Genomic DNA, 24008 nt, shown 5'->3' with positions numbered 1-24008 from the left:
GAACTTGAAGATCAGACAGTTGAAATTATCCAACCTGGGGAACAGAAAGAAAAAGGAATGAAGAAAAGTGCGCAGAGCCGGAGGTGCTGGTGAGACGCCATCAAGCAGACCAGCGTGTCCGCCACAGGAGAGGAGACAAAGGAGGTATCTGCTGTCCGTCCCCTCCAGTGAATTTTTCATTTTAGTTATTGTATTTTTTAACTCTAGAATTTCCATTTAGCTCTTTTTAATCATTTCTTTTTATTGATAACCTCTGTTTAATGAGTCATTGTCATTATACTTTTAAAAATTTCTTTAGGCCGGGCGCGGTGGCTCACGCCTGTAATCCTAGCACTCTGGGAGGCCGAGGCGGGCGGATCGCTCAAGGTCAGGAGTTCGAGACCAGCCTGAGCAAAAGCGAGACCCCGTCTCTACTAAAAATAGAAAGAAAATAAAATTTTATTTCAAAAAGAAAAGTGAAAAAAATTTAAAATAAAAAAAAAAAACTTCTTTAGACATGGTTTCTTTTAGTTCTTTTATTTATTTGTTTTTCCGCAGATGTGGGCTTGCTCTGCCGCCCAGGCTGGGGCAGCGGCACAATCCCAGCTCACTGCAGCCTTGAACTCCTGGGCTCAAGTGATCCTCCCACCTCAGCCCCCCTCCACCGGGGGCTTTTTTCACCCCTTAACGAGGCCTGATTTCCATACCACCTGCCCCTCGTTTTAAGCGACGGTTCTGGCCTCCCGAGACCCAGGCCTGACGGGGCTGACCTCGGCCTCTGACCTCCGACCCCGCGGGCGGCCCCTCTGACACCGGCCCTTCGGCGCCGGGCGCGGTTTCCGGGGGACGCGTTTCCCGCCGTACCGCGGACCGCCCGGACGGCCCAGGCAGCGGCCCTTCCGGCGACAGCGCGGAGCGCTGGGCCCGGCGGCGGCCTCGGCGCGCTGCGGCGGCGTTTGCAGCGGCCCGAGCGGGGACGGGACCGGGCCGGGGAGGGCGGCGCGGCGGACGCGGGGGCGGCGGGGCCCAGCGCCCCGGACCCAGCCGGCCCCACCCGAGCCAGTGCCACGCGCGGCGGCGGACATGCGGGGACCCTCTCAGGTAAGGATGCTGGTGACTCCGGTCATTTTTGTGTAATTTCACAGTCGCTGAAAATGCCGAGCCAAGGGCTGGGCCCCGGCCGGTTCCGGACCCGAGCGTGCTCAGTAGTTGGGGGGGGGCGCGGCCGTGCGGCTGCCTAGCGCGTGTCCTCAGCCCGCGCCCGCGGTGCTAAGTGGCGTGAGTCGCCGGTAAGGGGAGGGCGGTTCCACCCAGGTGACCCGCCGGGCACGAAGAGGTGAAAGCGGAGCAGAGTCTCTGTTCTTTCTCGCCCTTACTAGGGGGAAAGGATTGTTTTTTACAAGGAAGTAGGGTCACAGTGGCACATCCTCACAGTGTCGTCTGGGACTGTGACAGCCTCAAGGGGAGACCCGACACCCCAGAGGGGTGGTGGCCGGCGGGGAGGCCAGGCCTGTTGCCGACGTCCGGGCCTGGTGGGTTGTGACTTCATCGTGTGACTAGGGTGCTGGCTTCACCATTTCATCTTCTCTTCACACCCGTCCCCCCAGGCGAACATTTAATCCCGCTGACAAACGAGGGGTCTAGGCCCAGAGGCCCAGTGACTTGACCAAGGTCTCCACGAGAAGGTGGCAGCACTGGGGTGTCCCTTCTCAAGCCTGTGCCGACTGACACCTGCAGTGCCCATGTGTGTGACCCGACAGCAGTTCCACCAGCTGGCACAGGAGTGGCCTTGACAGTAACCACTTCCTCCAAGTTGAATCTTAGCCCTCTCGGGGTTTGGTTCCGGACATTGTGCTCTGCACGGCCCGGCCGCGCCCCCGGTCTTCCTCCCTGTGTCATTGCGGAGACGATGGCAAAGCTGCAGGGCTTCGAGTTCTGGAGCCGCACCCTGGGGGGGGCCCGCCACGTGGTGGCCCCCATGGTGGACCAAAGCGAGCTGGCCTGGAGGCTGCTGAGCCGCCGCCACGGGGCGCAGCTGTGCTACACCCCCATGCTGCACGCCCAGGTCTTCGTCCGCGATGCCAACTACCGGAAGGAAAACCTATACTGCGAAGTGTGCCCTGAGGACCGGCCCCTCATTGTGCAGGTGGGCAGGGGGTCTTGGCCCCTGGAACGCTTGCGAAGCAGTCTTCACTCTGCATGAGGATTCCACCCTCAGTCTTTCCAGAAACAGCTTCCCAATTCCAGGGCAGGGGGGTGGAGGGGGTGCCAGGTGTGGGGATTGACGCAAGGCGGAGCCAAGTGCACCTCCCAGAAGTCGACTCCCTTCCCCGGGAGCCGGTCCAGACAGTGTGGGGATGTGAGATTTGAGCCCCTTGATGTCACCCTGAGGGCTGCCTCCCTCCCTCTTCAGAGTGATGGAAAGATGGCTTTGCTCTTCAGGAGAAGTCAATGATAGTGGCTTCTGTTACAGATCAAAAGAAATCCCATAAATTTGTACCTTACTCTCTGTGGTCTGGGGACTCAGCCTAGCTCTGTCACCTTGTGAACGCTGGTAGAGCAGGACACCATCCTGCAGGGAACCCCAGGACCACGCCCTGATCAGGTCACTCTGGAACCCCTCGTGGGGCTGAGCAGCAAGGTACTAGGGCCTGGCTGGGCTCGTGGGTGACTTACGTGTCTTCTCCAGTTCTGTGCCAATGACCCAGAGGTGTTTGTCCAGGCGGCTCTCCTGGCGCAGGATCACTGCGACGCCATCGACCTGAACTTGGGCTGCCCGCAGATGATAGCCAAGAGAGGCAAGTTCAGCTCCAGGGTCCCGTGTTGAGCACCTCCCTAGGCCTGGAACCCATGGACACCCCAGGTGCAGGGTCCAGGGCCAGCGCAGTGTGACCCCGGGTGGGACTGAGCCCTTGCTCTGTGGGCTGTCACTCCTCTCAGGGACTTCCTTCTGGATAAATATGATTTGCTAGGCCGGGCGCGGTGGCTCACGCCTGTAATCCTAGCTCTCTGGGAGGCCAAGGCGGGCGGATTGTTTGAGCTCAGGAGTTTGAAACCAGCCTGAGCAAGAGCGAGACCCCGTCTCTACTAAAAATAGAAAGAAATTAATCGGACAACTAAAAATATATAGAAAAAAACTAGCCGGTCATGGTGGCGCATGCCTGTAGTCCCAGCTACTCGGGAGGCTGAGGCAGGAGGATCGCTTGAGCCCAGAAGTTTGAGGTTGCTGTGAGCTAGGATGATGCCACGGCGTCACTCTAGCCCGGGCAACAGAGTGAGACTCTGTCTCAAAAAAAAAAAAAAAATTATGATTTACTGACATGTTTCCCTGTCACCCCTGCCTGTCTTCCTCACTGGGCCCCTGAGGAGGTCCTGGTTGATCCCAAACCAAGTGGGATAGATATCTCATTCCTCGCCCTTTGAGGTTGGGCAGCTGGGCAAAGAGCCCCGAAGTCGGATGCCAACAAACTGCCCAACTCGGGCGTTGTCACCCTGCGCCTGCCTGAGATACTGCTGCTTCTGGGGTCCCCGCGGGGGCTGGCTGGCAGGGTGTCTCAGGGCCTGCGCGGCTGCAGGAGAGACAGTGGCCCGCGCGGGAGGAGGGTGCAGAGGCAGCTTTGGCCCTGCCTGGCCTCAACACCGGTGGTACCAGCAGGCCACACCTGTCCTTTGCAGGTCACTATGGTGCCTTCCTGCAGGAAGAGTGGGACCTGCTCCAAAGAATGAGTGAGTTGGCTTGTGCCGCCCCACGGACAGTGGAGAAGCCCCAGAGATAGCCGCGTGGGGTGTGGGGGCGCTGGCCACCCAGTTGGGGCTCAGGAGAAGACAGGAGCTGGCAGAGTGTCTTGGGATCACCCTGGGAACTCCGGGCCACAGCACTCTCCCTGCTGCAAGGAGGGGACTGTGAAGTCACCTGCACTGCACCAGCTGTCACTTAGAAGCAGACAGTCGGTTCTGGGGCTGTGTTCTTGCTTCGTCCCAGCCTCCTAACACCCTGGGGGACAGAGCTGGGTCTCAGCTGCCATCATGTGGGAGCTGGCGTTGGCCCCACTTGTTATGTGAACTCGCGAGGACAGAGGGAAGGCAGAGGGGACCCGTCCAGCAGCCTGTGAGTGTCAGCCGGAGCTGCCTCCCAGCAAAGCTGCCTTGGCTCCGCCGAAGAGGGAGTGCCACGGTTCCCTCACAAGTGGTCCCTCTTCTCCCCAGTTCTGCTGGCCCATGAGAAGCTCTCTGTTCCTGTCACGTGCAAAATCCGTGTCTTCCCAGAGATTGAGAAGACGGTGCGGTACGCCCAGATGTTGGAGAAGGCCGGCTGCCAGGTGAGTCCCGGACTCGCGGGGGCGTCTGAGCGGGCAGCGCTGGCCTGCCTTGATGGGGTGTCAGTGGGGAAGGGGGCTCCCACCCTTGCGCTCCCTGTCCTGGGCGCCTGCTGTTCATCCTCCCTGGGCCCTTGTGTGGAGGAGGCAGCCAAGTCTCTCCCTCTGCCCACTCGGATGAGACGTGCCCTGGTCTCTGTGAGAACCCACTGGCTCTGCGCACTGGCACCCCACGCTCAGTCTTCTGTAACAGGAAGTGCTGTGCTGGCTGCAGGCTTTGTCCCTGTGGAGAGAGCAACGTTGGTGTCATTGCCATCCTAGTGCCCAGAGGTTGGCCAGGGCCTCCTTTAGGAGAGCCCAATATCCAACCCCCCAGAGGGCTGTTGACAGCACTGGCCCTCTGCACATTCAGCTTGGCCAGTGAAGGCCTGGAGTGGGCCCTGTCCCCAGGTGCACATCTCAAGACACTTACCTTCTGGGGATGGACAGGAATCTAGTGACCTGAAGGTAAGGTTCCACCGGCCCCGACACCCCACCAGCCTGGGGTCAGCCTGGAGCTGATCTCTCCTGCACCGTTGGCCTTGGGCAGTGGGGACACTGCTGCTTCCCGGCCTGGGGGCTCCTCCTAGGGGAGCCAGGGCATCAGCTGGGCACACGTGCGGCCTGTGGGGCCAGGACCCAGTGGGGGCAGGGACCAGGCCATGCCTAGGATGGCCTTTGCCTTGCTGGAGGATTGAGAAACCGAGGGAGAGGGTCCTCTGGAGTCGGCCAGGGGCTCTGGCCAGGAGCGTGGTTGAGCCGGCCGCTGGTCCGTCCTAGTTGCTGACCGTGCACGGACGCACAAAGGAGCAGAGGGGGCCCCTGTCGGGCGCAGCATCCTGGGAACACATCAAGGCCGTGCGGTGAGTGGACACAGCTCCGCACCTCAGAGCGCCCAGCACTGTACACCTGGGGGGCAGCGTGCGGTGGGAGGGGAAGCACCTGCCACGGTGCACTTTGGGGTGTCCCGGGCCTGGGCCCTGTCCTGGCTGCGATGATAGGGCAGGTATTTTCCCCCGACAGGAAGGCTGTGGCCATCCCTGTGTTTGCCAACGGGAACATCCAGTGTCTGCAGGATGTGGAGCGGTGCCTGCGGGACACGGGCGTGCAGGGGGTGATGAGTGCAGGTGCGCGGGGCTGGGGACACGGGCGTGCAGGGGGCCGTGGGTGCAGGTGCGCGGGGCTGGGGACACGGGCGTGCAGGGGGCCGTGGGTGCAGGTGCGCGGGGCTGGGGACATGGGCGTGCAGGGGGCTGTGGGTGCAGGTGCGCGGGGCTGGGAACTGCAGCAGGGCGCCCTGTGCACATCTTGCTGCTACCACCCAGGTCAGCGGCCACTGCTGCCACTGTCCTCACTGCAGCGCTCACAGACGGTCTTCGTGGGTCCTGTCAGCTGAGCCCTCGGGCCAGGCTTTCCATATGGGCCAGCCAGTGAGCCAGGTGGCCAGCCTTGTTCTCGGCACAAGAGGCACGGGCGAGTGTCCTGGGTGTCACGGGCTTTCGTCTGCTGTCCCCTGGAAGCAGCCCCACGAGGCGTCCCTCCCCTCCTCTCATGCAGAGGGCAACCTGCACAACCCCGCCCTGTTCGAGGGCCGGAGCCCTGCTGTGTGGGAGCTGGCGGAGGAGTACCTGGACCTGGTGCGCCAGCACCCCTGCCCGCTGTCCTACGTCCGGGCCCACCTCTTCAAGCTATGGCACCACACGTGAGCCGACCCTAAGACAGAGGCTACCTGGGGGTCGGGGGGCTGTCCAAGCACGGGCATTTTGGAGGTTTTACCAAAAGGGCTTGCTGCCGGTCGGGTCTCCAAGGGAAGGGAAGTCAGGCAGAAAGAGACACGGTGTCCCTGTGTGCCCTGCACTTGGCATGGGCTCAGGTGACTGGGAGCCGGGAGCAGCTCCAGCTCCGTGTGACGGGCGTCTGTCTCAGGCTGCAGGTGCACCAGCAGCTTCGAGAGGAGCTGGCCAAAGTGAAGACCCTGGAGGGCGTTGCCGCCGTGAACCGGGAGCTGAAGCTGCGCTGTCAGGCAGGCGCCGGGGCGGGTGGGAGCCAGGCGGGGCCATGGGTGGGGGGCTCAAGGCCCTGACTGGGGGGCTTGGGCTCTGGCAGGCGGAGATGTCCAGGCAGCAGGGAGAGAAGCCCACCAGTGACCTGCCGTTCTCCCACTGGATCTGCCAGCCCTACGTCCGGCCAGGGTGAGCCCCAGCCCGCCCCCGGAGTGCACGAGGGCGAGCGGCCCAGGTTTGTCCCTGGCCACGTGCCTCCCTGAGCGCTCCACTGCAGCCACGCAAGGCCTGGCCTGGCGGCTCAGCTCTGTCCTTCCCTGTCAGTGGACACATGGTTTTTGTTTTGTTTGTTTTTTTTATTTCAGCATATTATGGGGGTACAGATGTTTAGGTTACGTGTGTTGCCCTTGGTTCCCCCCCCCCCAAGTCCGTGTGGTTTTTTTTTTTTTTTTTGAGACAGAGTGTCACTCTGTTGCCCGGGCTAGAGTGCCGTGGCGTCAGCCTAGCTCACAGCAACCTCAAACTCCTGGGCTCAAGTAATCCTACTGTCTCAGCCTCCCGAGTAGCTGGGACCAGAGGCACGCGCCACCATGCCCAGCTAATTTTTTCTACATATATTTTTAGCTGTTCAGTTAATTTCTTTTGATTTTTTGGTAGAGACGGGGGTCTCGCTCTTGCTCAGGCTGGTCTTGAACTCCTGAGCTCAGAACGATCCGCCCGCCTCAGCCTCCCAGAGTGCTAGGATTACAGGCGTGAGCCACCGCGCCCGGCCAACACATGGATTTTAAATCTTTCCTTCCATGAGAACTTCTCCAAGCCCCTCTGATCCTGGGTAGGTTTGTCCTCTGGGTTCTCCAAGGTGAGGCCATCTGTGGCCACAGCCCTGCCTGGACCAGCTCAGTGGCTCCGACCCTGGGCCTCAAAGCTGTGGACACCATCCTTGGGGCCCAACCTTTGTGCCAGCCACGCGGGCTGCCATGTGGACTGCACAGGTGTCCGGGAGCCACGTGCCAGCACCTGCCACGGCCACTGGCCTCTCCTTGCCCTGGGCCCTCAGCTGGGCTCTGGCCTGCTTGGCTGTGGCTGGGCCACCTCCCAGGGGTCCTTGAGCACCACCCACCGCCTTCCCCTCAGGCCCCGGGAGGGGAGCAGGAACGCTGGGGCTTGCAGTAAGCGGGCCCTGGAGGAGGAGGAGGAGGGCAGCACGGAAGTCCTGTCCAAGAACAAGCAAAAGAAGCAGCTGAGGAACCCCCACAAGACCTTCGACCCATCTCTGAAGCGTAAGCACCGCTCCCGCTGCTGGGGCTGGGGAAGGGGCCTGGCAGAGGCCAACCTGGGTGGTCACTTCATTGCCTTTGTCCTCACGTTGCTGGGGGCAGAAACCCGGACTCGCTCAATGGGGCTGATGGCCCCGAGCTAAAGACAGGCGCGTGGAAGGCCCCACCCCAGGGCCTGGGCAGTGTGGTCAGGCCAGACTCCAGGTCTGAGCACAGGGGCCCTGAGCAAGGCCACTAATCTTCCTGCACCACAGCGCATGGTGCACGCGGGGACATCAGCTCACAGCCAGCCAGACGAGGCTGTGGACGAGCCCCACAGCCAGGTGCCATCTGAGGGGCTTCTCTGCACATCAGGGCCTTGGGTCACTGAAGCTGACCTTGCCTAGCAGAGCCCGGGGTGTGCCCCAGCCGTGTGTGGTGGCCCGAGCAGGAGGCCAAGAGGCCCCAGGCGAGTGTGCAGAGTCACACTGCTGGGCCAGAAGCTGCGCCTTTGGGCAGAGGCACCAGCAGGAAGGAGGTTGGATTAGACAGGATGAGGCCACGTGTCCCCTTTGTGAGACCAGAAACATGTTAGACTTCTTGGACACAGCTTCACGTGACGGGCTAGAGGCCTCAGTGCTGAGACCCCTGGTCCCCCTCTGCGTCCTGGGTCGGCCCAGCTGGGCTCTCAGGCCTGGCTGACTCCCAGGCCCCTGCCTGTGGGAGCCTCCCAGGAACAGACCAGCAGGAAGAACCCAGAGACCGTCCCACGTGCCCCCCAGGGGCTGGTGGGTTGCTGAGGGGCCGCGGCGTCTAACTGCTGTCAGCCGCCCCTGCCCGGGCTATGGTCAGCAGGCAGCTGGACAGGTGGGAGGCGGAGCTTTGATCAAGGGCCCCACTTTGCCCTTCTGCTTAGGAGCCCTTGGGGTCCTGCAGGTGGGCCAGCTGTACCCCTCATCCCTGACTGTGGGGGTGCAAAGAGGCCGCTCTTCCTGCTGGGGTCCCCAGCCCACCTGCTTCCCATTCACTTCCCACAGGACATCCCTTGCCCTGGGGTTAAAGCCTGTGTCTGCTGGCCCCAGCTGGCAGGGACGCCATCAGCGGGCTACATGGCGGCCAACAGGCCGCCTTAGCCCACCTCACGCTCTCTTCATCCAACCAGCACCCTCTGTTTTTTTCCTCCTAGCAAAATATGCCAAGTGTGACCAATGTGGAAACCCAAAAGTGAGTTGGTTCTGGCTGTGTGCTGCCCAGGCCTCAGCTCCCCGGGGTAGGCAAGGGGTCCCCAGACTGCTCGGGGCGGCGAGTACCCACTCTGCAGTCTGCTGCCTGCCCAGCTGCGCACTCACAGCCTGGACGCAGCCAGAGCTGGGCTGGGCGCGCCCGTGTCCAAGCTGGGGGACTGTGGCAGGTTTCCAGCTGGCCAGGGCCCCCCACTCCCCGTGCTGTCCTGCCTAGCCTGGCCCTGGGGGGGGGGGGGGGGCGGTGTCAGCTGCAGGCTCACTGGCTTTCCTGTGCCCAGGGCAACAGGTGTGTGTTCAATCTGTGCCGCGGCTGCTGTAAGAAGCGGGCCTTTAAAGAGACCGCGGATTGCCCAGGTGAGGGGACACCTGCTGCCACCAGCCCCTCCTCCCCCTGCACCCCCGCAGGCAGCGAGACCCTTGGCTTTCTGACTCCCACGTCCCCTCTCGCCCCCTCTGCCAGGTCACGGATTGCTTTTTAAAACCAAATTGGAGAAGTCTCTGGCCTGCAAAGGGGCCCAGCTTGGCCTGCAGGAGCCTCAGCAGCCTGGGCCTGGGGCACCACCAGGTGGCTTCTCTGAAGTCACGGGCAGTGCCCTGGCCTGAGGGCCAGCAGGACCTGCCCCCACCCGGAACTGCTGCTGGAGCCTGGACACGTCCTGCTTAAGGAAACGCCTTTTTCTCAGGGAATCTCCTGCTATTTAACGTGGAAGGACATGCCGATGTCCTCCCCTCAGCCTGTGCTGGGGCCTGGAAATGCTGCAGCTGGGAGCAGGCCTCAGGCTAGACCTGCCCTGTCCTCACGACTTTGTGTTCTCAAAACTTGTGTTCTCAAAACGTGAACAATAAATCATTTCAAAGGTGCACAGAGAGCCAACGGCCCATGACCACCGCCCCGCCCGCAGACCCTGAGCCGAGGGGCTGCTCTCTCAGGCAGCTAGGAGGGTGTGGTGGGGCCCATCTTTACATGGAGGCAGCACATGAGGCACACGGGGGAAAGCTGGGACTCACGTCCCCTCCCACCTTCCCTGCAGGACAGGCAGCCAGAGCCTCCTGGGAGCAGGACAGCCCTGGGAGCACGGCCCAGGCTGGGGCACACAGTGGAGCCCGAGGACTAGGCCACCCTAGTTTCTCTCCCCAGGCCCTGGCCCAAAGCCCGACCCAGGGAGACAAACCTTAGAAACCAAAGGCAACTGAGTGGGGAGGAGAACAGCCAAGGGCAACGCTCAACCTGCTCTTTAATTAACTAGTCAACTCATCTGCGCCAAACAACCCACAGGTGGGAGGGTCTGGGCGCTGCAGTCAGGGCCGTGGGGGTGGAAACCACAGGGTTGAGCCCTGCAGGCCCCTCCCAGGAAGGGCCACGGCTGGCAGCCCGCCAGCCTCCCCGGCCCCGGGCACAGGGCACCACCGGAGGTTGCAGGCAGGAAGCCCCAGGGGCCATGTCCGAGGGGCGGCGGGGGCGCAGGCTGTCCTGGAGGCCGGCAGCCCTCACATGTTGGTGCTCATCCGGGACTGGCTGTTGGCTGGAGTCAGCTCCCCCTGGCTCCCTTCTCTAGGCGGGGACTGTGGGGAGACAGGGAGGCTCTCAGCCCACCCACTACACAGGTGGAGCCTGCGCCCCAGCGCCCACCGGGCCACTCACCTTGACGTGGATCTGGTTGCGCAGCACAGCCGCCCTCAGCATCATGGCCTTGGCGCGGCGCTGGAACTCCTTGCCCATCAGCAGGGACTTCTCGAACGTGGTGCTGCGCTGGTCCACGTCCCGGGCGTACAGGATCTGCACAGGCACAGGCTCAGTGAGGCCCGGCGAGGTGCCGGACACCACCCCAGGCGCCCCCAAAGCATGTGGCCACCTTGCTGTGCGAGTCCACGCGGGCATTGATGAGCCCCTCCAGGATGAGCTGCGTCAGCTCGTCCTCCAGGGCTGCCACTGTGGTGTTGAAGGCTGCTGCCATCTTGTGCATGTCTGCCGACACGTAGGGACTGAAATACTGGGGCACAGGGGCGTTGGTGTCAGCTGCCCGCACCTCCCAGGCACATGTCAAGTGTCCCAGCCTGTCCCCCGCTTCCCCAGGCTTACCTGGATGAGGGCACGGTTGCGGATCTGAGTGTACAGGGTCCTGACGTGAGGAGCCAGGTACATGTCCAAGAGCAGGTTGTCCTGAAGAGGAGGACGTGTCAGGGACCGGCTGCTGCTGCCCTGGCCCGCAGAGCAGGAGACCCGCCAGGCTCCAGGTGGCCAGGCCCCGCACTCGCCCCCATGGGTGGCCAGGACCCACCTTCATCTCGTCCAGCATCTTCAGACAGGAGGCGTACTTGGACTCGTAGAATTTGAAGATGATGTCTCGAACCTGTGGCTCCAGCTCCAGGAACAGCTTGAAAGAGCTGCTGATGCCAGATTCCTCTGAGCCCAGGCCCCTGCCTGCCCCCACCCTCCAAGTGACCCACAGGACACTAGTCCCCAGGCAAACACCTGGAAACAGCAGGGCTGGGGTCCGGCAACAAGCAAGGCCAGATGAGGGGCCCACAGAGGAATGGGGCCAGTGTCCACCCACTGACCTGCTGGAAATAACATTGCGCTGCAGCTCCTGCCGGTCAAAGGTAGCCAAGGCACAGAGGCCGCCATAGACGGCCACGTTGCTGGGGGACAGCAGCTGAGAACCAGAGACCCAGCGTCACGGAGGTCACGACAGACCGCAACCTCAGGGAGGGGCCGCCGCAGCCCCGTCATCGCTGGTTCAGAGAATGCCGAGGAGCCCGTTGGTGGAGACCCCCCCATTAGAGAGCCCAAAGCACGAGCCCTCACTGTATCGCCAAGTCCCCAGGAGGGCTCCTCCCAGAGACCCCAGGACCCTCACCTCAGGGAAGTCGCAGTGATCGAACGACGCCAGCAGGAAGCACTTGGCGGCCTGCTTGTACTTTCTCGCAGCCAACTCGGCCAAGCCTGGTGGAAGGGACCCGGGAAGGGGAGAAGCAGGGATGAGGTCTGGCCACCTGCAGGAAGCTGCCAGTGCCTCAAGAGGCCCGTGTGGGGGATAGGAATGCTGGCCACCAAGTTGAAACCACTGCCCCCACCAACACGGGCACGCTCCTGAAGCCAGGCACCGGGAAGCCTAAAGCCACTGCTCCCACCGCCGCACAGACACCAGGCTCAGAGAAGCTGAAGCCAGTGGACCTGGCCATGCCACACGGCTGACCAGTGGGGCCCCGGCTACAAGAGCAGCCTGTCAGGAGACACCTCTGACCCAGACCACACGGCTTCTCCCTGGTGGACCTGAGCAGGCGTCACCTACACCTGTGCACCCTGCACTCTGACAAACAGCAAAGGCTTCCCCAGCTGCGACACAGGACGAGCACCCCTTCCCTACGTGTGAGGACTCAATGAACGGGGCGTTTCGGGGGGTCAGCTGTGGCTCCCTCGCCCTGGCACCCAGGCCCTCACCTGCGGCACACTTGAGCTTGGTGAGGATGGCCTGGGTCTGGCTGTCCCGTTCTCCTCGCTGCTGCAGAGGGAAGCCACACACGTGAGGCCCACGCCCTCCTCATCCCCTGCAACTCCATGCCCAGTCCCTGTCCCCAACCCGAGAGGGAACAAAGTCAGACTTGGGGGAGAACATGGTGAGGGGCCTCAGAGGCACCAGCAGCGGCCAGGGCTCCTGGGCAGCGTCTCAGAGGTGGCGGCTTGTACCTCGGCAATCTCTGGGGTAGACTCAGCCTTGCTGACGTAGCTCAGCACGTGAGACCAATTTTGCAAGTAGACGCTGACCTGGTAGACGAGTAGGTGGGGACAGACTGAGCCGGGGCACCCCCTCCGGGCCCACAGCAAGTGCTGCTGCGCAGGTATCCCCTCCACACCCACGCGCCTGCCGCAGGCCCGACCTTGATGACATTGAGGCACATGTTGATGACGTGCTTGGCGCTGGTACAATAGTCTCGGGCCCGGGAGTAACACTTGAGGGCGTTGCTGAGGTCCCCACAGTCGAGATAGTGGTCGCCCAGGTCATCGTGGCCACGCCTATGGGTCCAGCCATGAGCAGACGCTGGTGGGGCCCCTCTGGGCCTGGCCGCCCGCCCCCCACCGCCCGGGCGGGCCGGCACCTGATGCTCTCCTTGATGGAGTTGCCCTTGTAGTTCTTGAGGTCTGTGTCCAGCTTCTCCAGCTTCAGCAGGGCCTTCTTCCGAGTGGCCTCCACCCAGGCCGTGTCCAGGGGTGGCGGCTCCACGCCACTCTCGGGGATGGCGTCGGGTGCGTTCTGTAGCTCCCTGAGAGAGGACCTGGCCATCAGGGAGGTGGGGAGAAGTCGCCAGCCACAGGCTGGCCTCCAGAGGCTATTCTGTAGGCAGGTGGGCACCTCCCATGGGCCCCTGCCTGTCCCCAGCCCCACCTTGAGGGGCCCAGTCTGCACGAGAGGCACAGAGACCATCGCTGACCCCAGAAGCCCACAACTAGGTGGGAAAGCCCAACGGGACGAGGGGCTGCCACACGCAGCCCTGCCAGGCCACCACCTCCACGTCATCTCTGCCAACAGCTCCACTCAGAACACCTGAACGTACACACACGTGTGGAAAGAGGCTGGGGCGCACGGGGAGCTTCCGTTCCCCCAGTCAGGAACGAGAGCACCACCTGCCCCAATTTCTCAACAGGGAAGCACGTCCCTGTTGCGTACGGCAGCCTCGCTGTGCCGGTGAGTGCTGCTGTGAGCACCGCACAGAGGTAGGGGTGCCGGGAATTACAGGGCACAGGAGGGGGACACACATGCCCAGCCCCGGGTGCCTGCTCCCACTGCGGCCTCCACCTCCTCGTGCCAAGCGCCTGGCCTCACCTGGTGGCCTCTGAGAGCTTCCGGTGGATCTCCTCATACATGTCCACGTTAAAAGTCCTCTGCACAAAGGAGAGGGCCATCTTCAGGGCCTCCACCCGCAGCGGGGGGCAGTGATCAGCAATGAACTGTAGCCGCTCAATGCGCATCAGGCCGCTATAGCTGGCCGCGTACTGCTCCAGATCCTGGGGTGGGGCCGGGGGAGCAGATGAGGTCATGCAAGGTATGCAGGCCAGGACCCCAGACCCCAACCCTGGGCCAGTGAGTCAGGTGCAGAGGCCTTACTGTCCTGGCCAGAATGCTGACCCTTCACCCAAGCCAAAAAGGCCCTGGGCCCATGACAGGAACTGGTCTCTGCGCCTGGGATCACAAGATCGACTGCCGTCCCGGGGCTGAGGAGAGACCACCGGCGTGGGCTGGGGGCAGGAGCCTCCAGGGTAGAGCTCTGTAGTTGGGGGTGGTGGGCCAGGAGCAGAGCTCTTCCACGTGGGCAAGAAGTGGGCGCAGGGTCTCAAGCTGGGCTATGAACCCGACATGAGCAGGCAACTGGAAACCCTGGAGGTTTCCAGGTCAGAAAAAGACATGACTGGAGAGGTTTCTGAGAAGAGTGGGCCTATCTGCTGCATGGGCTGTGGTGGGGAGTCTAGCTGGGACCCTCTGGAAGGACTGAGATACCCCTTGTTCTCCCCGGGGCTCCATACCAGGGTGGGGTTCTCCACCACGTAGTTGACATCAGGTGCATTCTGTGGGTCCTCCTGGGGGTCCACGTCGATCTGCATGGGCTCCACGGCCCCCTGCAACATGGGCCGGGCACCTTGGCACCTCAAGCCGGGGACTGCCCAGGGAGGGCGAGAGACCCTCACTGTTCCCGTGGTCAGCTCTGCCCCGGATCTTCCAAGGCACGATCGGACCACTCACCCCCAGGCACGCCCTCCCCAGCCCATCCTCACTCCCACCCGGGCTCCAGCACCCTACATCAGGGAGAGGCCCTTCGCCCCGCTCTAACCGCCCATCTCTGGAGCGGGAAAGCAGACACTGGGAGGACCAACTACAGAGGGACCCCCAGGGCCCCTGCACATTCCCAGCCACCGTCCTGATGCAGCTTCCTCCGAGCCATAGAAAAGAAACAAACGCCACCTTAACCCCAGGCGGTAGGAGAACCAGCCCCCGGAATCTGTCCTGAGCAGCTGGAGCAGCCATACGGGGCTGAGAGTCACGCCACGGGGTTGGGAGAAGGGAAAGGAGTCGTCTCAGGGAGTCCTGTGGCCCCCAGCTGGGAGGGACAGAGGGCCCAGGACCTCGCCTTAGGACCTATACAGAGCGGGCTGGAAGAAGCCCGCTGCGCCCAGCCCGGCAGGAGCCCGGGCGGCCCCGGCCTCGGCTCTCCTGCGGAAAAGCACAGAGCGCGGCTCCCTCAGCAGACCCCGGGCGCGCCGCGCCCCGCCCTCCTGCTTGGCACTGAGTCCCTGTCCTCGGCCGGCAGAGCAGCAGCGCCCAGCCACGGCGGCGGCTGGCGCCCTGCTCCCCCCTCCCTCGCTCGCTCGCTGGGGCCCCCTCTCCTGGAAGGTACCTCATAAAGCAGCGTACAGGCCGACAGACTGGCGCTCAGGCTGAAGTCCCCGGCCGTGCCAGGCAGGAAGAGGTCTGACCTACTGCTGTGAGGGGTGCAGTACAGATCTGTCACTGACGAGGAGGCCGAGCTGGGGGCCGAGCTATCCCTCATTCTGTCCTGACTTTCTGCACCCCCCGACCCTGACACAGAGCTGGCTGGCTGCTGAAGGGAGAAAGAGCGTTAGCGTCGGCGGCCCAGACCCTCCCGAGCGGCTGGGGGCAGGGAGGGCGGCGGGCGGGCGCGCAGCCGCGGCGGAGGCAAGGCCCCGGCCTGCGGCCCCGACGCGGCGGCCCCGACGCTCGCTGCCCGCGGAGGCCCGGCCCGGAGCGCCCGGCCAGCCCCTGGCGCAGGCCCCGCGCCCCGGTTGGCCTCGCCCGGCCCCGGCGGCAGGGCGCGGGGCGCGGGGCGCGGGGGCGGCGCGGCCTCGGCTCGTTACCTGCAAGTTAAACACCTGAACCGGCAGCGGCATCTTGCGCCCACCCCGCCGCGGCGCGCCGTCCACTTCCGGGGCAGTGCGGCCGCCGCTTCCGGGGCGCGGGGCGGGGCGGCCGCGCGCTTAAAGGGGCCGCCGCCCACCCGCGGCTCCGGCCAGGCGCGCCCGCCCGGCGTCGGGGGTCGCGGCGGCCGCATGAGCCGCGCGCGGGGGGCGCTGTGCCGGGCCTGCCTCGCGCTGGCCGCGGCCCTGGCCGCGCTGCTGCTGCTGCCGCTGCCGCTGCCCCGCGCGCCCGCCCGGACCCCCGCCCCGGCCCCGCCCGCCGCCCTCCCTGGCCTGCGGCCCGACGACGTCTTCATCGCAGTCAAGACCACCCGGAAGAACCACGGGCCGCGGCTGCGGCTGCTGCTGCGCACCTGGATCTCCCGGGCTCGCCGGCAGGTGCGCAGCCCCCGCCCGGCACCCTGGCCCCGGCTCCCCGCGGCTGGCACCGCTCCCTCCGAGGCCGCGGACCGAAGGGGTCGGGGCGCAGGGCACTCGGGTCCTCCCGAGGGTCGCCCCGGGCAGCCCCCTGATGCCTGTCTGGCCGTTTCTCCCCAGACGTTCATCTTCACGGACGGGGACGACCCTGAGCTCGAGCTCCGGGGAGGTGAGCATCTCCCCAGCCCTTCTGCCGGCGGTATGGGGTCCCCACCTCGCCGGGGGCACAGTGCCGTCCTGCTCCGGAAGAGAGGCCGGGGGTCACGCTCCTGTGTTATGGGGACTGTTGTCGTCCTCTGCCCACGTGTGGGAGGTCCAGGGAGGCGAAGGCCCCTGCCCAGAGTCGCACAGACCACAGAGAGTAGAGCCACAGCGCCCACCTCCTGGCCAGCCCAGCGTCTTCCCTGCCAGCCAAACTCCGCTGAACTTCCCGGGGCCTCAGGGCAGTGCCACGTCCCCAAAGAAGCCCAGCATTGTCCCTTCCATCTCTGCCCGATTCCACATGAGACCCCAAGTGATTATCGTCCCCATTAAGTTCAGAGATTACCAACGCTGTCTGCCGAGTGGGGGCTGAACTGGGGCTGCGACTGGGTCTGGGCGAGGCAGCCAGGCCCACCCGACAGCCGCGTTCTGCCCTGGACCTCACGGGGGCGGCTGGACACAGGCCTTGCTCAGCACTCTGCCAGCCTCGCCCCTCACGTTCCCCTTTCTCCAACCGGGCAGGCGGACGCGTCATCAACACCAACTGCTCTGCCGTGCGCACCCGCCAGGCCCTGTGCTGCAAGATGTCCGTGGAGTACGACAAGTTCATCGAGTCTGGGCGCAAGTACGCGGTGGCTGTGGTCCTCAGGGAGCCAGGGCTGAGCTGGGCTGGGGGCCTTGGGCCACCCTCGCAACGAGGTTCCCTTCCCCTGCAGGTGGTTCTGCCACGTGGATGACGACAACTACGTGAACCCCGAAAGCCTCCTGCATCTGCTGTCCACCTTCTCGCCCAGCCAGGACATCTACTTGGGGCGGCCCAGCCTGGACCACCCCATCGAGGCCACCGAGAGGGTCCAGGGAGGCGGAACCGTGAGTGCCAGGGCCAGGGAGGTGCAGCTGAGAGCCTGGAAAGCCGGGCCTAGCGGGGTGCCGGGCTGGGGGCACATGCTGGTGCACCAGGCAGCTCAGTGTGGCCTTCCGGGAGCTGGGCAGGCCAGGAGGGGCTTTGGCCCAGACCTCCAAGCCTCTGCCTAGGGGAGATGCCTGGGGAGCCCAGCGAGGGGTCGGGGTGAGGAGCGTGTCCCGGGCCGCCTTGACCACCACCCCTCCCCACAGGCGACCACAGTCAAGTTCTGGTTTGCCACCGGTGGGGCCGGGTTCTGCCTCAGCAGAGGTCTCGCCCTCAAGATGAGCCCGTGGGCCAGGTGAGTGGGAGGCGGCAGGGCCGGGGGAGCAGGGCAGCGAGGGCCGAGGAGGCGCTGACGGCCCCTCCCCACAGCCTGGGCAGCTTCATGAGCACGGCTGAGCGGGTGCGGCTGCCCGACGACTGCACGGTGGGCTACATCGTGGAGGGGCTGCTGGGCGCCCGCCTGCTGCACAGCTCCCTCTTCCACTCCCACCTGGAGAACCTGCAGGGGCTGCCGCGGGACGCTGTGCTCCAGCAGGTATGGGTGCTCTGCTCCCTGGGGCCTCTGGAGGCGCTCCTGCCTTGTGGCCTCGCCCCACCTCACTCCTCAGGGCCCCAGCTCAGCAAGGGCTGGAGTGGACCCTGTAGGCCTGGCTGCTGGACGAGCGTCTGCTCCACTGCTCGGGGCAGGTGCGGACATCGAGTCTGAGCAGGAGATGGATGGGGGAAGGGCAGACCCTAGGGGGTGGGACAACCAGGCAGTGGGAGTGGTTGGGTGGTGATGGCGCCACCTGTGCCCCACCCCTGGCCTGGAGGACTGGCAGGGGGGGGGGCGGGGGGAGGAGTGGGTGGATCTAGGGCCCCTCTGACAGGGGTTTCTGGGCTGGGGAGGGCATGGAGGCCCTGGGCCTGAGACCAGAGCAGCCCGTGCCCTCGGCCCCCATCCCCTTCTAGGTCACCTTGAGCTACGGGGGTCCCGAGAACCCCCATAACGTGGTGAATGTCGCCGGAGTCTTCAGCCTGCAGCAGGATCCCACACGGTGAGTGGGCGGTGGTCGGGGGTCCTGGTGCTCGGCCCCCACCCACAGACCTGACCCCCACTCTCTCTCTCCCCAGGTTTAAGTCCATCCACTGCCTTCTCTACCCGGACACGGCCTGGTGCCCCAGGCAGGGTGACCCCGTCTCTCGGTGACCAGTGACCCCTGACCCGGGGCTGGCTCTGGCTCTGCCGCAGGTGCCAGGCACGGGAATGGCACTGTCCCCGCCAGGCCTGCAGCACCCCCAGTCCCAGGCGCTCCGAGTGCCAGGGGCCTCCCCAGGAAGACAGGGAGGGCTGTGCTGCGCAGGGCTCTGCTCCCAGGGCTCCGTCCTGCGTTTCTCCGGGTGGGCCGAGTGCTGAGGAGCCGGCCCACACCAAGGCCCTGCCTGTGGTTTTTCAGGCCGGACCACGGGCAGTCGCCAGGGCGCCGCCTGGCAGGCCTCACGGGGCGGCTGCTCTCCCGGGTACGGGGCCGGGCACTGCAGTCTGGACTGGGGCCGGGGCGCTGAGCTCTTAGCTAGAGCTGCGCTCCCGGCCCAGGCGCCACTGCCTGGAGGCTTCCGGGTGGGGCCTCAAAGACGCTTCTCCGACTTGGCAGTATTCAGGACCCTTCCATGCCTGGGCTCGTGCTCCCCTCCACTGGGCCCCAGGTCCGTAAAACAGTGGGAGACTTTTGTTTGGGGATCGCTCGGGGTTGAGAACACCCCTAACCCACACCTCTGAGCAGAGACCCACCAGCCCTTGACTGGTGCCTCCCACGGGGGGACGGGACGCCAGAGCCGTGACCTTCCCGGCCCCTCGCGCGCCGCTGCCGTGAGTAAAGCTTCCTCCGCACTCGTTTCGGCTCCTGTCTTCGTCGACTCCTGCCCTTCTTCCCTCCAGGGAGGGCTCTGCCCTGAGACTGTCTCCGGCGTGTTCCTCGCGGTCCTGACCAGCGAGCCTTAAACCCATCAAACTCTGTGAGCCCACGCACGCGGCGGGGTCGTGGGGGCGCCTGCAGGGGCAGTGGGAACTGGGCAGACGCTGTCCTGGGAGGACGTTGTCCGGAGTGTCGCACCTGGTTTCTCAGCGCAGCATGGACCAACGTGTGTGTGTGCGTGTGTGTGTACAGCTGTGTGCTTGTGTGGGTATGAGTGTGTGCACGACACGTGTACTCGGGTATACGCACGTGTACAGGCACGTGTGTATGCATGGTCGTCAGCACGCAGACGTGGCTGTGTAGCCCTGTCAAGAGTGTGTGTGCAGGTCGGTATGTGCACAGGTGTGTGTGGGTGTGTGCAGACGTGGACGTAGCAGGGTCAGGGAGGCAGTGCCCACATAACCAGGTTGGAGTTGGCGAGGGCTGGTTTCCATCTGGTTCCCTGGTTCGTGGCCGGGAGCAAAATGCACCCCAAAGACACGGGGGTCCAGCACTGCTGGGTCTTCCCTGCAGCACAGGAAGAGGCTCCGGCTCTGTGCGCCTGGGGCTGTGGGCAGGAGAGGATGGCGGGGCCTCAGAACGACAGCGTCCAGAGGTCACTTCGGCAAAACCGAAACCTTCGTCTCAGCAGTGGAGACGAGGAAACAGTTGCTGCAGGGTTGTCCCAGCACCAGTCAGGCTTCCTGAGAGCAGACGCCACCAGCGTCAGCCATCCGCATCTGCCCACGTTGCCTCCAGCCCCTGAGAGTGGACGTGGGTTTGCTGGGCACTCGATTCATGCCAGATGTGGGGTTTGGGGCATCTGAGTCTCCCTCTGACCATCACGTGAGGATGCCCCCAGCCTGCGCTGAACCCACACCCTTGGTTGGGCCCCACCGTGGACAGTGTCATCGTGGGCGAGAACATGTTGGCACCAACAGGAGGGGTGTCTGGGGGTAGATTCCTGCGAGCGGATTATCACCCAGAACGCGAGTGGTTTTACAGCCGCTATGGCAGATGCCGACCCAAAGAGTCAGCTCGGCTGAGCGCAGCGGCTCACGCCTGTAACCCCAGCACTTTGGGAGGCCAAGGCGGGGGGGTCATTTGAGGCCAGGAGGTCAAGACCCACCTGGGCAACAGAGCCAGAACCTGTCTCAAAAAAAAGAGTGAGTTCAACAAAAAGAGTGAGTTCGACTTGCAATGCCTCTGCAAATGTAACGTTATATTCGTTTTGCCTCAGCCTTGTCAGCAATGGTCTTATAATTGAAAGCATCATGTCGCTGTCCAATAGCTCTGAAATGGCAGCTTGTTATTCAAGCCATTCTCTGAGATTGGACCATTTCGTTTCTTTCTTTCCTTTTTTAGTCTAAGTTCAGATCCACTTAGAAGGTCTTGAGGCTTTTCTCCTAAGTGACCAGCCACAATTCTCCCGATTTGTGCTGGGTTATGATTATGAACTTTCCAGCCAGTAATTTTCCATTTTTATTGAAACAGCCATTCCCTGGCATAGCTGGTCCTGCAGCTCGGATGTCCTGGGTAGAGACGGCCCATCCCGGCCTCAAGGCCCTGCTGGACCGGGCTGGCTCTGGGTGCCGGGTAACGGAGCGTGGGGGTGGCGCAGGGACATCTCGGGAGCAGATGGTGTTGCGGGCGGGCTGGGGGCTCCAGGGAGCTGGCCTGGTGGGAAGAACCAGACAGGGTCCTCTAGGCAGGCACTGTTAGCCCCCCACGGCAGCGAGGTGGCCACGGGCACAGGTCACACGAGGCCATGTTATGGCAGGTCACAAGAATATGTCCCTGCTCAGGGAACACCCCTCAGCCCGGGGGCCTGAACAGGACAATAAACCAGGCAGAGCTAACGGAGCTGCGGGCAGCGCTCCACCCGCGGCAGCAGCACGTGCAGTCTCCTCGAGCGCACACGGACGCCCCAGGACAGACCCATGTGAGCCACAAACCAAGTCTCAGTGCGTCTAGGAGATGTCGCAAACAAGCATCTTCTCTGCGCCCGATGGAATGAAGTTACAAGTCGGTAGCAGAGGAAAACTGGAAAAATCACAAATTTGTGGAAATTTAACAACACACTCTTAAACAGTGTATCAAGGAATAAAACAGAAAAGAAATTCGAAAATACTTGGAGACAAATAGAAGCAAAAACACAACTTGCCAAAACGTGTGTGATGTGGCAAAAGCAACGCTAGCGAGAGATTTATAGCTGCAAACGCTTGCACTGAAAAGAAGAAAGATCTCGAGTCAACACCCTAACTCTACAGCTTGAGGAACTAGAAGAAAAGAACAAGTTAAACCCAAAGTGAACAGCAGGAAGGAAATAACGATTAGCACAGACAGAAACAGAGAAAAGAATAAATATAGAAAATCAATAAAACCAAGAGTTGTTTCTTTGAAAAAATTGACAGACTTTTAGCTAAAATGACTAAGAAGAAAAGGGAAGACTCAGTTTTACTGAAATGGAAGTGAGTCTAGGAAAACGTAAATGACCGTGAGACGGTGCAGGGGCAGTTGCTCCCCGGCAAACTGGAAAACCTCAGTGGGCGGACAACTAGAAACACAACCGAGACTGACCTGGGAAGAAACAGAAAATCTGAATAGGCTTTTGAACAGTAAGGTGATGAGATTCGTCACCACAGACCCCAGACCTGACGGCCTCACGGGCGAGTTCTACGTCCAAGAAGAGCCGGCACAGCTCCCTTCTGCACCAGCCAGGAGGGCCGTGCCCAGGCGACCTCCCTGCCGAGGACGCAGCTGCCACCGCAGCCAGTGCTCCGGCAAAACCCCAGATGCGGGCCTTCTGGCCAGGCGTGTACAATTGCATTTTGTGGGAGCATTTGTTGTCTCCCGGGGGGTTGCAGTTCTCTAAGTTTGCCGTGGCTGAACCAAGAAAGAAAGCATATAGTTTCTATAGAAGTTACGGTTCCATGAAAGATTTTGAGGAGATGAGGAAGGTTGGTAGCTTTCAGAGTGTTAAGTGACTTTGGAACATAAAGAATTCCTTTGAGGCTGGGCACAGTGGCTCACGCCTATAATCCCAGCACTTTTGGAGGCTGAGGCAGGAGGATCACTTGAGACCAGTTCAAGACCAGGGTTTGAGACCAGCCTGAGCAGGACAGCAAGACCCTGACTCTACAAAACATGCAAAAATTAGCTGGGGTGGTGGCACCTGTAGTCCCAGCTACTTGGGAGGCTAAGGTGGGAGGATCGCTAGAGCCCAGGAGTTGGAGGCTGCAGTGAGCTGTGATGATGCCACTGCCCTCCAGCCCCGGTGAAAGCCTGAGATACTGTCTCAAAAATAAATAAATAAATAAAATTGCCATTTGATACAGCAATTCCGCTTCTGAGTAAATATCCGAAAGAATTGAAAGTGGTGGCTTGCACAGATACCAGTGCGCCCGTGATCATAGCAGCATCCACAGGCACGGCCCTCGTCTATAATCCCAGGTACTTGGGAGGCCAAGGCAGGAGGATTGCTTGAGGCCAGGGGTTTGAGACCAGTTTGGGCAACATAGTGTGAGACCCTCACCTCTAAACAAATATTAATAAATAAATAAATACAAAAATAAAGAAGAATGAATTTGCGTCCCTAGTGCATACCATATACAAAATGTAACTCCAGATCCACCAAAGACCTAAACAGAAGAGCTAAAACCACAAACTCTTAGAAGTAACCGTATGAGTTCCTCTTTGCAACCTTCAGCAGCAACCGTCCGCCGTGGCCTCCCAAGTGCCTGGGACTGCAGGCGCCACCACGCGGCTCCTTCTCCTCCCCGGTTTTCCACGGAGAACGTCGCCGTTCCGTCAGCGATGTGCATTTTTAATCTGGACTCCTCGGATTTTCTTTCTATCTTTGGTTTTAATCACATTAACCGTGATGTGCCTTGGTGTGTTTCTCTTTATACCTACCCCGCTTGGAGTTCACTGAGCTTCTAGCAGGTGGAAGTTGATGATTGTAATGAAATTTTGGAAATTGGGGGGCATTATTTCTTCAAATATTTTTCAGCCCTATTCTATCTTATTTTTCTGGGATTTCAATCACCTGTATATTAGACCATTTTGTATTATCCGGAGGGTTCTTGAGGAGTCTGTTCATTTTTCTTCCATCTTTTTGTTCCCTTCCTTCATATTGGATCATTTCCATCGATCTGTCTCCAAGTGTGTTGATCTTGTCAGCTACAATCTGCTGTTAAACCTACTTAGTGAATTTTCAATTTAGTTCTTATACTTTAAAATTTCCCATGTGTTTCTTTTTTATGGTTTCCTCTTCTGGGCTGAATTTCGTATTTTACAATAACTGCTTTAACGTTTTGCCTGGTAAATCCAGAGAAAATCTATTAACTGCTTTGTTTTTATTGACTTTCCTGTTTCTTTTCAATTCTAGATAATTTGTGTTGTATTTTAGACACTGTAGATGATGTAAGTCTAGATTTTATCTTCCTCTGAAGAGTGTTGACTTTTGTAGTAGTAGGCAGCTTGATTACTGTTTGAACCTGTTTCAGGTTTGGTTTCGCACTTTATTAGGGCTCTCTGTGGAAAACCTAAAGTGTTCCCCGAGGCCCTCTAACTTGGTGGGTGGGATTCAGACTCCAAACCGTCTCCCTTGTGACTATAATCGGGGCCTCAGAGGGCAGGACTAGAGCGGACCTAATCTCATGATCCTGGCTCACGAGAATCGGACTTTGCCGGTTTCAGCCGGATCTAAGGGAGTGGGATCCAGGGAAGGAGATGTGAGTGGGCTGTCTCCACCCGCCGGGGCTAGAACTGCCCGGCTC

At 61.7% G+C, this 24008-nt stretch overlaps 3 protein-coding genes across 11 annotated transcripts; 2 read left to right on the top strand and 1 right to left on the bottom strand.

Annotated features, from left to right (window-relative positions):
• The first annotated feature begins 1000 nt into the window (after nt 1-1000).
• On the top strand, nt 1001-9711 carry DUS1L (dihydrouridine synthase 1-like (S. cerevisiae)). 2 transcript variants are annotated; one of them, XM_012656405.1, is made up of 15 exons: nt 1001-1080; nt 1587-2125; nt 2669-2777; nt 3655-3705; nt 4186-4298; nt 4746-4802; nt 5115-5197; nt 5358-5461; nt 5892-6036; nt 6261-6357; nt 6441-6526; nt 7472-7617; nt 8780-8817; nt 9116-9191; nt 9298-9699. In XM_012656405.1, exons 2-15 carry the CDS (start codon nt 1889-1891, stop codon nt 9438-9440), a joined length of 1485 nt encoding a protein of 494 aa, XP_012511859.1. In that variant the 5' UTR covers nt 1001-1080; nt 1587-1888; the 3' UTR covers nt 9441-9699. The 2 variants fall into 2 exon arrangements, with proteins under 2 accessions (XP_012511859.1, XP_012511860.1); XM_012656406.1 differs by lacking the exon at nt 4746-4802 and having other exon boundaries at nt 9298-9711.
• Nucleotides 9712-10052: 341 nt separating this feature from the next.
• Nucleotides 10053-15799, bottom strand: GPS1 (G protein pathway suppressor 1). Of its 8 annotated transcripts, none has more exons than XM_012656404.1 (15): nt 15706-15789; nt 15228-15312; nt 14359-14451; nt 13661-13842; nt 12936-13100; nt 12717-12852; nt 12526-12603; nt 12280-12340; nt 11696-11781; nt 11397-11491; nt 11117-11225; nt 10918-10998; nt 10691-10828; nt 10480-10614; nt 10053-10400 (listed from the first exon to the last, which is right to left on the bottom strand). In XM_012656404.1, exons 3-15 carry the CDS (start codon nt 14434-14436, stop codon nt 10326-10328), a joined length of 1419 nt encoding a protein of 472 aa, XP_012511858.1. In that variant the 5' UTR covers nt 14437-14451; nt 15228-15312; nt 15706-15789; the 3' UTR covers nt 10053-10325. The 8 variants fall into 8 exon arrangements, with proteins under 8 accessions (XP_012511858.1, XP_012511851.1, XP_012511852.1 ...); XM_012656397.1 differs by having other exon boundaries at nt 15228-15431; nt 15706-15769; XM_012656398.1 differs by having other exon boundaries at nt 11117-11222; nt 15228-15431; nt 15706-15769.
• Nucleotides 15800-15897: 98 nt separating this feature from the next.
• Nucleotides 15898-19146, top strand: RFNG (RFNG O-fucosylpeptide 3-beta-N-acetylglucosaminyltransferase). Its single transcript, XM_012656396.1, has 8 exons — nt 15898-16143; nt 16303-16351; nt 16906-17008; nt 17100-17253; nt 17500-17588; nt 17663-17828; nt 18245-18330; nt 18407-19146. Exons 1-8 carry the CDS (start codon nt 15898-15900, stop codon nt 18480-18482), a joined length of 969 nt encoding a protein of 322 aa, XP_012511850.1. The 3' UTR covers nt 18483-19146.
• The last annotated feature ends 4862 nt before the right edge of the window (nt 19147-24008 follow it).

The sequence above is a fragment of the Propithecus coquereli genome, unplaced genomic scaffold, assembly GCF_000956105.1.
Source record: "Propithecus coquereli isolate 6110/MARCELLA unplaced genomic scaffold, Pcoq_1.0 Scaffold501, whole genome shotgun sequence".
Taxonomy (NCBI): Eukaryota; Metazoa; Chordata; class Mammalia; order Primates; family Indriidae; genus Propithecus; species Propithecus coquereli.
The sequence above is the reverse complement of the archived record's forward strand: the minus strand, read 5'-3'. Positions and strand labels throughout refer to the sequence as shown.